Consider the following 14,697-nt stretch of genomic DNA (forward strand, 5'->3'; position numbering starts at 1 on the left):
TTAAGAGCTGATGTTTTAACCTTACATTTGAATGACTGTTACTTTTTCCATCTTGTTTCAATATGCCTAAATGCAAACACATGTGGAAAATGTTCTTTTGGCTTTTATCAAACTGACATTTAAGTGCATTTTTTTCAACCTCCCTAACATTTGTGGTAAAATATTTCAAAGCTATGAATCTTACAATTTGCCTATGCATTTTTTTTTTCTTCTTTCATATATTAACATTTGGTACTCATAATCCTAACCTGGTTGGAATTACTGGCTTTTTCATTTGTGTGTTTGTTTGGATGAGGTGATTAGGAAAATACTTTATGTGAAATTCTAGTTTGCAACAGTAAATACTTCCATGAAGAGTCACTGCTTTCTGAACTTTAGTAAATAAAGGAGAAAAATAGGATAATCTGCTATGTTCAGTTGTAGCAGTCATATTCCTAACACATTCAGCTTTCTGTTGTGTTCTGTGTCCATGGTGCTAACCTGTCTCCAGTACTTCCTTTTCAGCATGTTTCATTCTTCCCCTCTCCTCCCCTACCCCTTCCCAAACTCTTTAATTCTGTGCCAAGCTAATAAGTAGAGCTAGCTCTGGGTAAAGTCAATCATTGCCAAGCAGCTGTTCCAAAGTTTTCTCATGTACCTCTGTGATTGTACCTCATTTCTAAGAGGCAATGTTTTTGCTCTTTCAGGTCCAATTTTAAGTAAGAGCAACCGCTTGTATCTGCATCTCAATCTTAACTGGTTGTACAGCAGAGACTGGGGGTTAAATAGTTCATAAATGTAAATACCCTTTCTGGGGCTTCAACTTTGAGCATTGAGTTATACAACTCAGGGAAATGAGGCACACTCTTTAGAGCTAAAAATCTGAATTACTTTGCTTTTTACCTACAGTATTTTTCTTCAAGTATTTCCCCTTCTCTTCCAGTTTTAAAAACAATACCTTGTGGTTTCTTTATAATGCTTACATCTTAAGATTAGACTTTTCCCCTAAACCTGAATTAGATTTTGCTTAGGATTGGATTCTGAGGGCTTCAGCTTGCCTGCCAACACTGACCAGGGAAGGTTTTCTTCCTACAACATGTGCCCCATGTGCCTGGAGTGGCTGCCTGCATGGTTCTGGCATGGGCCCAGGCTGTGATAAACTGAGAATGTGACAGACGACAGCCTTGTCCAGATGTATGCACAGCTACTGCTGCCATGCCCTTCAATCCAATCAGTGTACAGCTTTGGCATTATTTAGTTGGTTTTGCATGGATTCATTCCTTGAGGGTTTGTTTTGTTTTGTTTGGTTTTGGTTTTTTTAATGGAAATAATATTTGGTGGTCCTTTTGTAGTTTTACTGAGCTTTTAGTATTATTAAAACAGGTTGTATAATATGATTCTCACTCTCTCACGTTTTTTTTTTCTTTAATTTATGGAGTGATTTCGTAGGCATTCTGACACAGGTTACTTAATTTGAAGATTTAGTTAGGTTTTAAAAAATGCAATTAAAAGGATCACACATCTAACCCTCAATGTTTTAGTCTGGTTCTCCTCACAGCTGAACATTTAAGCTATTAAAATGTCTTAATATGACTACTACTTGCAACTAAAAATAAGTATCTGGGAAAGGTGTCAGAATCACCATTAATTATGATTTTTAATTAAAATCTAATTAAAATTCATCCAACAGCTTGAAAACACACCAAGTCCTCATCTTCCTTCCTCTCCAGAGCTATCAACAAAGGCTGCCTCCCTGACCCCAACCTTACCCCCAAAGAAAAAGAAGTTGTAGAATTCTGTGCAACTGGCAACCTTTTATTGACTGAGGTTTCCATCTTCGTGTTTTTTGAAGGTTTTTATAAGACCAAACAAAAATGTACAAGCCAGTGGAAATATTGTATTATTATTCTACAAAATAACCCGATTTTTGTCTTGTATTCAGGCTGTCATTATCTGGCATAAAAAAGCAAAAGGGCAAAAATTACTTTTCTCTCCTCTCTAGCTGTTTTTGGCAGCTGTTGTTTTGTTTTTTGGTTTTTGGGTTTTTTTAATGTGTAGCTCCCTGCTGATGTAGGCTGTTGAATACATCTTAGGTAATAAGCAGATATATCAAAAGATATCCAGGGCAACACACCCTGCTGAAAAACAAGAGATTACTTTTCTCTACTCCTTGCAGATAAGTAGCTCCTGGCATATGCATCGTAAGTGTTTTTTCCTGGCACTCTATTTCTAGAAGACAGTTAAATGTTGCTATTCTTTGGCCATTTTACTCCTCAAAAAGAGTTTCTTTGTAGTCTGTGGTGTGTCCAAAATCCAAACAGGATTACCTGAACTGCTTTAATTTCCTAACTGTAGCTCCATTGCCTTATGTTACCTGCCTTCAGTTGCAGAGAACGTTTTCTGTGCTGATTTTTGTTGTCAGTTTGGTTTTGAAACCATGGTGAGCTAAACATGACTGTGTTTGTTGCTGTTTAACACAGAATAAGAAGATATTCTCAGTGCCAAAAAACCTCAGACTGTATAAAGCAAGTTAGAAGAGATGGGTATTGATCCAGGAGAGGATTGCCAGTCATTAGGTTGGAGAGTAGCCTCAGGAAATCCCACAGCCTTGCTGTGCTAGACTTTTTCTAGACATTATGGTGAAAAATAGTTTGAAGGAAGATCTAAAGTAGATTTGCTAATATTCATAGAACATTCTAGTAACTGGACATCAGATGATATCATGGGTTAGAGGGAGAAAAGGTGTTTTTATTGACTGCTTTGTGCCAGAGGCTGCTGGAAAGTGAATGAAGGATGGGATGTTCAGTGCCTTGGTGCTCTGCCAGCCCTTGAAAATGTGGAGAAGTGGCTTCTGCTTGAAAGGACTGAGAAGGGGGCTGGAAAAGGAGTGTGGAGGGAGGTGAGCTGGGCAGAGTGATAGGTGACACAGCTGATCTTTTCAGCTGTCCAAAGGGGTTTGATGCTAAGATGAGCACATTCATCTGCAGAGAACAGAAAGTCCTGCCTATACAGGACATTCCTTCACAAGAAGGAATAGTGTGAGGTTTAAACATAGTTTGCTAAGAGGACACAGGGAAGGGAGATGGTGGTGCTCAGGTTATGAATGGTTTGAGTGGCAAACAGGGTGTTGAAATTGTCAGCAGTTATACTTAGAGGGGGGAAATTCTAACAGTTTTCCCCCCTTTGAAGTAATGGTATGGCATATATAAGAGGAGTGCCTTTTGGAAATAAGCCCCTGTCTTCTGTAGTGTAAGGAGGTGTATTAAAACATGAACACAAAAAAAATTCTCATTCTTGCTTGTATCCTTCTATAAAATAGCTTCTTCCATTACCTTCTTACACTTTATCTTTAATAGCCATTAATTCTGTCAAAATTGAAGCTGCTGGAAAGCCTCACCTTTCAGAACAAAGTTCAATTAGGAGTCAATCCTTTTTTGAAAGAGAGGAGAAAAAAACCCCAAGCAACTGTCAGAAATGCCTTTAATGAAATTGAGCAAAATAGTAACATAACCTCTTTGGTCAGTGCTAGGGCTGATCAGCAGTATCACAGCTGAAAACATATGCTGCTGCAAATATAGGCAACTTTCTTTTGTAAAATATGCTAAAACATGGGGAACAAAATCATGGTACCAAAAATAGGGGCCTCTATATGGTGCTGATTGTGGGATTTATTATTCTGTTATTTAAGGTAATGGTATATTGCTAGGTCAGGAGGGGGGTCACAGTTCTCAGATAGAGCAAAGCCTTAAGAAGTAGGTAGAAAGACCAACAGTTGCAGAACATGAAACAAAAATATTACTCAGTCTTGCTCATAAGGTTCTAATTTTGCTGAATTATCCTAAGTGTGATAACAGCAGAGTTCTGAAGCACACACAGAAGCTCTGTTTAGCATGCCCGGGCCTCAGAGTAGTTTCTGCAGTTGAACTTCCTTCCTTAAAATGGAGTTTTAAAAAAGCAAACACCAGGTTTGTGAGGCCTTCTGGAATGACAGCCTTCTCTTTGCAGGTCAGACAGAGAGCAGACAAAGTCAGTGTTCCCACGCTGTCTGTGCCATCTGCTGACGTTTTGAAAAATATCCATCTAACTCTTCATCGTTTTTAAGATAAAAACCTATTGGCATTCTTAGTTTCAAGGTCATTCTTGATGTAATTTATCAGGTTCCTGTGGATTCAAACAGCACAATTTATATCTTCCTTTTGATGTGGCATGGAAAAAGACCATGAAAAATTACTTTTCTTACATATGTGCAAACTCAAATTCTATTTTATATATCAGACTGTAGAGCTGTTGAGAGCTCCAAGAAAAGGAATTTGGTCTTTTAATGCAATAGTGAAAGATAGTCACCATTGCTTAGTCTGTTAATAAGAATAAAACAATTTGTTCTGATTATTTTGTAGATTACCCAGCTGTCACCTTGAAATCTTAATGATACAGACAGTATTTTAAGGCTGTTTGCATTTCCCCCCAAAAAGCACCCATTTTATTCATTGAAACAACACATTTAAATACATACTCATATAGATTGGGAGCTGCAACATAGGTGATCAGCTACAATTTGCTAAGTTCATAAAGTTTAACATCTCATTAAACAATACAGACATGGAAACGTTAGATCTCCTTAGGTAAAGGGATTAAAATATCGATTGGCATGCTTGTAGATACATGAAAAGGCAAAAATAACCATGTGACTTGGGCAGTACCTGCTCAAATTTATTGAAAATAATTAAAATTAAGAAAAAATATTGCCAAATATTTAATTGGTTCACGGCAATTTGTATGTCTTGACTTGAGATTCATTTGTTAGGAGACCTGTTGGGTTTTGTTACTTCTTCCCCACTCTGAGCCACTTGCTATCACTGGAGGTTTCAATTGCTTGACATAGAATTGGTGGGTAATTAGTAGTGTGCATAGCTGCAAAAAGCACAAGTAGTAATTTAGTTCTTGGTTCTTTCTAATTGTCTGCCCATCAGTAGTTTCCTAGGGTAAGTAGTTCATTATTCAAACGTTTGAAATTGAAAGTACTTTAGACATAAAAATGCTCTTGTTAGTAACATGGTATTGAAAATCAAAACCTTTTAAACAAACAAGTCATTATTTGACAAATCTATCTTCAAAGGCCTTGTTCACATGCTCTAAGTAGAGAATGGGGCTGGGAGGGGGAGAGGAAGGGTAGGGTTGGCAGAGGGCAGTCATTTGTCACCGTGCCTGAAATAATGATGTGTCACTGTTGAAAAAGATGCTAAAGGTGAATACACCAAAATATTTTAAAATACATTTGTGTAAAGTTCGTTTGTTAAAGGTAAACATCAAAAGTTAATACACTTTAAAAGCAAAAATTAGGTTTGATCTTGAGGTCAATTTGAACTTCAAATTTTACAGTAAAAAATTTAACTTGCCTGCAGGAGAACCTCCTTCTGAAGTTCTCCTCTGAAGTCTTCTGAGGCTGCTAATCCTCAGAACTCACTTGGAATTGTTCTTGGAGATTGCAGGCTGTGTTTGTGCAGTCTCCTCAACTCCATCATTCCAGTTTCCTCTTCTGGGACATTTACCCTTTTTTATAGCCTGTGACTAGAGAGAGGGCTGGCTCTTGAGCTGGGGTGTATTGTGAGCAAAAATGCAAAATATTTCTTAAGCAAGGAAGAGTGTCTTACCAAGCTCTATTTGGGGCTTACCCCTAAGGTTTGATATGAAATGTGAAGATAGATATTTCAGTTAAGAGTTTATTGTTTTAACATTCAAACCTAATAACATACCACTGAATATCACCAGGGGATGCTATGTTTTCCCAGTGACATGACTTGAAGAATTTGAAAATTAATCTGGATACACTTGGCTTTTCTGTTATCAGATTTTGTTACTTTCTGGTAGATTTCTATGTAAAAGTTCTTCACCTGTCAGAATGTACTATTTCATATGAAAACTTTAAAAATAGCACCATTGTTTGGGTCAAATTGATTTTGAAATAGACACCAGATGTCCTCACTCTTATTTTACATTCTGTTTCTAGCTTTAATGAGGTAGAATAAATATATGAATGTCTTAATTTCTCTAGCTTGTCTTCAAGCATGTATTCTCAATATAGCAGTTTGTTGCAATAAAGGTAATTCAGGGGATTCCCTTCAGATAATATGGTGGGGTTTTTTTATGTAATCCACTTGCAACTTTAAGGTGAACTATTCAGTCCTTATGAAAAGCAAAGTGTAATATCAGTGTGAATCTATGTTCCCAGCTTGCACCATGTGTAACAGCTAACGTGCCTGAATCTCTTGTTTTAAAATAACTTGTTGTCACCTGCTTCTAATCTTCATGTATTCTTTTGGAAAAAAAAATGTAGAGTTTAATTTCTTTTTCTCCACCTTCTTTTTTTATTAACAGATTTGAAGAACTTGTGAAAAAGTTTAAAGTAGAATATCATGCTGGTGGTTCTACTCAAAATTCCGTTAAAGTGGCCCAGGTTTGTTCTTTCTTAAAGAATTATTGATAAATTGAAATGCTGAGTTTGAATTAGCTTGGTGCTCTGTGTTGTGTCCTTTCATGGTGAGCACACTGTGTGAGTGCTTGTGATTTTAGTGCTCAGATTGTGCTCGGGTTTTTTGACATGATTTATTTTGAAATACTGTTTTCACACACTTTCTCTTAAGATTATAGGTACAACTGCAGTGTACCTAGGCATGGAAGGGAGGGTTTTAATGCAGACTTGGTAAAAAAGATGCATGTTGGGAGAATAAGAGGCAAGGACAAGGTCCCTAGCTCAAGTTAGGAATCTTCCAATGAGAAGGAAATAACACAATGAGTATGGTTAAAGACAGAATTTTTTGAAGCTCTTGTGCTTGGAGAATTTTCACAACTTACCAGGATCAGTCCTTGGGCAACCAGATCTAAATCTGAGCCTGGTCCTGCTTATAGGGGTAGGTTGGACCAGAAATCTGCAGAGGGCCCTTTTAGCTGACACAGCTCTGTGATTCCAATGCCATCTACCCTGTGAGAATTTGAAGCTTTTCCATAAAAGATTGAAAGGTAAAACTTTATGTACCAGGATAATGTTTCTGGGTATGGATGTGATAAATACCAGTAATGCTGAACTGGGTTTCAGGTGTTTTAGCTTCCCCAGACTTGTTCAGCTCCAGTTGCCATCTAGAACTGTATTGGTCTCCAGAAGGGCTGTAATCTGTTTTTCCAGGTTTGGGCTTTTTTTTTCAAATTAGATGGAAATTTCAAACAGTTGTGCATGAAAAACATAACATCACTGAGAGGCTTTATAAAGAGGAGGGGTGAGAGAGAGAGAGAGAGAGGCAAGAGAATTCTTGAAAACCTGGAAGAAGTTGTTAGCCTGTAAGCTTTAGGAGATGAAAAAAAAGTGAGGATATAAAAAAACCCCAAAAATTAAACTTAATTATATAATTTTTTTGCTGAAAGAAATGGAAGAAAGCAAAAACTGGTTCAGTAAGCCTGGCTGATGGTTAAGGAGTAAAGGACCAATGAATAAAGTCAGAGGTCTGAGGTAGCTACACTCTAGGTGGATGTGGATTCCCTGCAAGAAGACATGAGAGGAAGAAATCTTAAGAATGCAGCTCTTAGTAATTTCTCAACTTGTGTTACTTTGAGGGAGAAGCTTGAAAAAATATACTGAAAGGGGAGGCACAAACTAAAGAAGTTGATTTCAGCTGTGTGAAAGTAAATGGGAGATAATGGCATGTTAAAGAAAAGCATCCTTGGAAGCCTGAGGGCAATGGAATACAACTGTCAAGAATAGAATGGCTGGAAAAGAACAAATGGCCTCTGAAGTCTGGCAATTGCCTTTTTAAAAGTTAATTTCTGGAAAGAGTGAGTAAATTATTAAGGAGTGTAGTAGGAAAATTGGAGAACAGTTAATAAAATTATAAGAATCAAAGGAAGAGTTTAAGAAGCAACTGAAATAGGGTCATTGAATTGTTTGTTTCAAATATGTGCTTCTGGAAGGGTCAGGAAAGCAACATGGTGTTGAAACAAAAATACCCAGAGGCAAAATGGGTGGGGAAATTTACAGTGTAAAATGTGTTTAAAAAAGCAAAAATGAAACTGTCATATGCTTGCTTATGTGGTGTATGGTGAGCATCACTTCTGTTACACATGCTTGAGTGATTGGGATACTTCTAGCTGTAAAGATAGTGAACCTACACAAGAAAGACTCTCTTTCTGCTCCTGAAAAGGATAAGCCAACTTGTTAAAAAAATAATCTTAGAAATACTGTATTTATCTTGTGTGAGAAATCTGAGGTGGTAACCATAGAAAAAGGCAATATGAAGAAGCTCTGAATTATGACTAAAACTGGGAAGAAATTGAAGCTTAAATCATGGGATTTGGAACTAAAATTTAAAGCAGCATCAGCTATAATGGAAATGATGATTTTAGAGGTTTACAAAGAATTAACCAGAACTGCAGTCAAGCTGTGAAGAGTAGAATTAGATTTTTCCTAGCATGTTAACAGAGAGAAAAGATCTGAATTGCAGCCTGGAAGGAAGAATTTGGCCTAAGGTACTAAAGGAAATCTTAAGTATTTTTTCAGTGTTTCTTGCAGTAGAGCAGAATTAGAGAGTGTGGCAATTCAGGAGTGAGCAGTAGTTGGAGGGCATTGTGAGGATCAAAAAGCTGAATACTGGCTGCCCAAAATGGACAGGGTGGGCAGGGTCAGAAAAAAGGAAAGATCTGGACACATCAGGGGCAACAGAAAGTATTACTTTTTAAATGGAAATGCTTCTGATGTATAATGGAGAAGACTGACTTCTGCAAAATGAAATGCAGGAGCAGAGGCAAAACATATTAGAGGGAAAGCTCTGTAAAAGGGAAGGAAGGAACAAATAAATTATTCTGTTGCAAGAGAAATACAGAAGAGTGTTAGATTAAAAATGAAGGGGCGGAAAGATAAAGAGGCAGAAACCCTGAGCTATCACACACTTACTTTTGAAAAGTGTGCTATATAAATGTTTTTTATATGTAATTGCTAAAAATACCTGAAAATGGTGAAAGGGGTTACCAAGACAAATAAATGTAATGTAAAGGAAAAGGCTTTTCTGGGCACAGTACAATACAGAGGACAGTTGGAGTCCAGATTAGCAGTAAAAATGCAGGTAATGCACTTCTGGAGTTGTTTTGTCACTATTAGGCACAGTTCTTGGGTTGTTTTTTTTTCTTAAGCTGGGTAATATTCATGATTTTGCTGGATCAAGCTTTAATTAATCAGTCATCATTCACTGAAAAGTTCTTGAATAGTACTTTGGAAAATCATTCAGATTCTGGAATAGAAACTAAAGTTTAATGTTTCTGTTTGCCTCAGTGATCTTGGTATTAGAATTATCTTTTATACTAACTTTTAGTTTTGCTTTATGTTTGAAGTTAAAGTTATGACGAATGCCAAAGAAGGAGAGTGGGGGGTATCAAATTGGAACTGCAGTGTGCTGCTCTGACCTTTACTTGTCTCATTAAATTCTGGCTTTATATCTTATATGATATGTGACATCTTGCTTTAATCTGAGCTCTTGCAATCCCTCCAAATGATTGGATCCATTATATTAAATCTATAAAATATGCATACATGTACTGCATGCAGTTCATAAATAATGTATTGTTTTAGAGTACTGCCAACAAACTAAATGCAGATTTTTTGAAGACAGTGTTTTACTAATTCTCAGTTTCCTTCTGTAATTTTAATTAACAATTCAATAACATGGATCTGGAATGAAAAAAAGAAACCTGAAACTTTCAATGGGGCTCATGACTTTAAAGAATGTAGAACATTCAGCTTACCTGTTCAGACAGGGCAAGTGGTGCTAACCAGGCCTTATTTGCATGATTATTTTTTTTTTCAGTATTTATTTTGACTGAGTGCTGAGGTTAGAGCTGCAAGGTGTGTAGTCTTTGAAGTTTTGTTTTTTCTAACTTAAGTGCTGCATTTCAAGTTTTAACTTGATAAAATTCCATAACTTGGATTTTAAACAGCACAACCTTGGCAGTAAACAGCACTTTTTTGTCCTGTTAGTCTGTGCATATAAAGAATGCCACATTCTTCATACTCAGAGTGAGTACTCTTGGTTTATTCTCAGTTTTTTATAGCTTATTTTTATTCTAACAATTCTGCTGTTTCTGTGAATCTAATTTAGTTTGAGAGCACTATTTTGTGTGGTTTATTCATTCTCTAAGTGATTGTGAAACTCTCATTACACAGTTTTGCTTACTAGTGATTCCATATGAACCTGGAAGAATGTAGCTTGACACGTTTTAAGTTGAATTTGTACAACTGGTAGATAAGGGGGAAAACCAAGTTAAAATTCTCAGTGTTTTCCTATAGATACTCTTGTGAGTTCACAATCATGTTTTTATTATACATACCTCAAAATCGTGGTGACTCCTTCCCAATACTTAGTCTACAGTGACAACTACCTTGGTCTGCTCATCTTAAGAGAGTTTGCTTGTAAATGACCTAACAAGCTGACAAGTTTGAGAAGTCAGTTTTTAAAAACGAAAAGATTCATGCTTGTTTATAAAAAATGCTATGTGCTGAACACTTAGATGTGTTTCAGATTTGTACCAATTGTTATGTGAGGCCAGACCTTGGATTTATATTAAACATATGTGGCTAGAGGTCATGTCATGCTTAATCCAAAAGCAGTCTGTAAACTTTTTCTATCAAAAATACTTGCAGGCAGAGCTGCATTTTTAACAGAATATAAGCTCTAATCCTGTAAACATACAAGATTCATTGCAACTGGTTTCATGCTTTTAAAATTAAGTTTGTATGTATTTACAAAGCAGTACTCTTGGTTAAACTTTATTTATATGTAATCTACCAAGTCTGTCACACATTGGCTCTTCAGCATTCAGTCATTTGGTGCTTTCCTCCTCACTTCCCTATCGTTCTATATAAATGTACATATAACTAATGAATTTAATCTTTTCCTCTGGATAACTTCTATACAATTCATTAGACCAAGGAAGAGCAGGAAGAAAGGTTTGGCTGAGGAGCAGACCTCAAAACATACTGAATATGCAGAACTGGAAAAATGTTAATGGAAGGTTATCAGGGAGGTCACCTCAAACACTCTTGATTTTTTTGATGTTGATGCAGTTTTGTAAAGACCTCTCATTGTTTTATGGAATCAATCGTGCAATCAACTAGAAATATTCTCTCTTCTGCTCTGTGCTTAATTACACTTCTGTCACCAATACCTTTCTTCAAAAACTGTTTCTGTAATAATAGCACTCCCAGAAAATCAGTTCCCTAACCAATTTTTTCCTCCCACTTTGTGAAGCAGTGAGCATTTAGCTTTCTCTTGACCAAAAGGAAATAGAGAATTTTTTTCCAAGGGGGTAGGCTCAGTGCTTTCTGAACCATTTGGGTCAGAATCTTGAATTCCTGATAGTTAGTTTTGGCTTTCTGCTTGATATTTCTTACGCAGCTTCATTACATCCCAGTATGCAGATGGGATTGGTGGCCCCAGCAAACATGTGTTTCCAATATTTTTGATAGTTCAGTCCAGCTTTCAAGAAGTAGCATGAAAAAGCTCTCTAAACCCTTTCTGTTTGGTATGGTTTAATAAACTTTGGGGTATAGCCTCACTTCTCTGCCAGAAAATGATTCTGAGGCCTGTGTTTCCTTCTGTTCCTGCTCCTGCCTGGTTCTGCTGTGCTGCACTGGTGTAGCCTCTGTCAGTGACAGTGTCCTGCAAGTGCACTCACCTGCTTCTCAAACCTGTCCAACATAAAAGAAGGTAAAAGTAGAGGAAGAATTAGGACTCATAGTGTTTTTCTTATTTATTCCTTGCTGAAGCTTATACACTACTAGCTGGTCAACTGAATCTCTTTGACATCTGTCCTCAGTGAGGCTTGAGCTTGGTGAAGGGACTACAAAAAACTCTTCAATGTGACAAAAAGAGTAATTTAGGTTTGTCACTCTGGAAATACAACAGTGGCTATTCCCCCTATTGCAAATACAGTGTCCCATTGATAGTGTTGTGGTGGACAGTGGCATCTCACAGTGTCATCAGTTTTTAAAGTTATTTATTCTCTGAAGGGTACTGTGTCATTTGTGTGCATTTCTAAGTTAACCTGCCTCAAACACCACTGATGTGTCTGTGCTGCTGAGAGAACAATTATAGAATGCAGCTTGGGAAACTGGTGTAATGCATAAGCTGCTTTGTACAGACATCACAGGAATTCTGTGATAATTTGAGAGCCATCTAGAATTTTTGGAAAGCCATAGAGAAGATTTCTAGACCTTTTACTTTGCTGTACCTAAGATCAGTTTCAAAGCCTTGTTCAGAGCTACCTGGAACAGTCTGGGAGGAAAAAAAAGTCAACAAAACTACTGTGTCATTATGGGAAATCTACAAAATTCTAAGCAGATTTCCCCCAGGTTACAAATCTGGGTACTTAGCAGTGGGTTTTGTGCCTATGAAGGATGCCCATGTGTTGTTTCTAAGGTGGCAGGTCAGATGCTGAAAGTGAATGATGCAGCAGTGTGCTGGAGGACCTAACTTCTCAAGGTTACTGATAATGAGGCTTTCATCTGCACTGGTTGCATCCTGGGAATAACTGTGCAACTCTGGTCTGAGATTGTATTTGCAACAAACCCCAGGATGGTTGGCCAATGAAGTTCTAAAGAGCCTGTGGCATTTTTTCAGATTCTGCAATGCCAGATCCCTAGATTTTTCCTCTTGAAATCCAGGCAGTTGCAGTTACACCATTGTCAGTCTACAACAGACTTTGTTATGAGACAGATGGTAACTGTTAAGGCACTGCAAGACAAATATCCTTATGAGCATCACTTTGGCATGGACTTGCCTGTCTGATGCACCAGAACCATATCCACTTATTTCTTCAGGTCTGACCCTGGCCAGCAACATCAGTAGGGTTGTGGGAAGAATGTCTTTGAAATCTGTTACATCTGAAATCTCTTCAGAAAAGCAGTAAGAAGAGTTGTACAAATCAGCCTTCCCTAAAAAACATTCAGATAGAACCTTGAACTCCTTCTCAGTGTGTTTAAGCTTCAGAGGGCATATGCAGCCTCTTTTCACCCATCCAAAATTGTCTTTTATTTAAACGATTAAAAGCTGTTTCCATATTCCAGAGTCATCAAACACCAGTCACCCACATGGAATCCAAAGGCACTGTCTAAATGGTAGCAGTTGGCTCTTCCTAGGAGTGCAGTTCAGCTGCCTGCTGCCTGTTTAGCTATGTTATCACTATAGCTTTTTTGGAGCTGTAAAAAATGGTCAGGTTTTTCCAAAAGCAATGAAGGAATTGAAATGGGCTCTGTCCCCAGGCTGATGTCCAGCTGATGTTGCTTTTGGTTTTGTTTTCCCTTGAGCCAGTGCCACCTCTAGCTTGTACACCATGCATAGTTGATCAGCACCTTCAATAATTTATATTCATCCTGAAAATCAAGATCTCTCCAGATAACACAGTAACTGGGGTTGGCTGGAATTTATCCTGAAGACATAAACAACTGGAAGTATCAGTGAGCCACATGCAGGGAACCTGGTGCCAAGGGTGCCACACCAGGAACTCTCCAGCATTGTTTGTACAGAGTGTGCCAAGAGGACTTTCTGAGCAGTTTTCCCTCCACGTGGCTGTCCCCCAGCCCTGGGCTGATGGCATTTTTGTAGCTGACTGACATGGACTTGTTCCTGTTACTTGACACTGGAAGAAGAATGACTGCTTGATTTGGCAGTCTCAGAAGGAAGGGTAAATCCCTGAGCTTCACTGCTATTAATTTGGCATGGCACTCAAGGCTGGAGAGCTTGGGAGCCTTTTTCTCCTTAGCAGCTCAGTAACTACATCTTTAGCAATTAATTAATGTTAAGTGATGTGATACAGTAGGGAGTTAATTGCCCTGGAAATCTGAAATGCCAAGTAACAGGGGTTTCTTCCACAACTCTAGAATACTTCCTGCTGAAAGTGTACATTTATTTTTGTTTTCCTGAGCAAGGACACTGAAAATCTTGCTGGCAGCTATGATCTCTATGCAGGTTTTGTAATGTGCTTTTCCTGGAGACCTAATGCCTTCCTCAAAGTTTAAATATATTAGTATGGCTTCCTTGCACATATATTAAATAAATTCACAGATTTGTTGCCTCAAACCATTCTTTTCTCTCTTTTAATAACTTGTGCTCCATCCATCTCCATGTGCATGTCTGTTTTTTGTAGTTTTGAGTTCTGAATTTGACTTTGCTGCTGACTTGTGTTTTAGCCATAGAGTATATTACTGTGTCCTTCTCTTCCATATATGGTGGAGATAAGTGACCTCTCAGAATGGAAATTTAATATAGGAGTTTACTTAGTCTTTTTAAGAATGTAAAGGGAAACAACCTCAGAAACAACCACTTTACATTATGTTCCTTTTCCAGAAGAAACCACTTCCAGAGAGCAAAAGGAAGCGAAACTGCTCCTTTTGAGGGAGTCCTAATAGAAAAAAATGAGGAAAAGCACATCTACCGAAGGCAAATAATTAGTCTCAAATAAGCATTTGTCCAAGTATTTGCCTATTATGTTGTTTCTTGAGAACCAGTTTTAACAAAACAAATCCTTTTACTTTTTTTTTTTTCCTTAATTGCAGGGCTAGTCTTACAGCACTCTAGACTGGGCCATTTATCAAGTTTTGCCATCACTGTTGATAAAGATATATCTATTTTGCAAATGCTTTGCAGGAGCCCTGTAAGAACCTGCACACCTTGCTTTACCTCT

General features: G+C 37.6%; 1 protein-coding gene across 4 annotated transcripts in view; it reads left to right on the forward strand.

Moving 5' to 3' along the window:
* Positions 1–14,697, forward strand: part of ADK (adenosine kinase) — a 231,355-nt gene that overhangs the window by 57,656 nt on the left and 159,002 nt on the right. For all 4 annotated transcript variants that reach the window (XM_030452818.1, XM_030452820.1, XM_030452819.1 and 1 more), the window contains one exon: positions 6,355–6,433. In XM_030452818.1, the coding sequence (XP_030308678.1) occupies positions 6,355–6,433 (79 nt within the window). The remainder of the gene's footprint in view (positions 1–6,354; positions 6,434–14,697) is intronic.

This window comes from Calypte anna, chromosome 6 (assembly GCF_003957555.1).
Source record: "Calypte anna isolate BGI_N300 chromosome 6, bCalAnn1_v1.p, whole genome shotgun sequence".
In the NCBI taxonomy this organism is placed as follows: domain Eukaryota; kingdom Metazoa; phylum Chordata; class Aves; order Apodiformes; family Trochilidae; genus Calypte; species Calypte anna.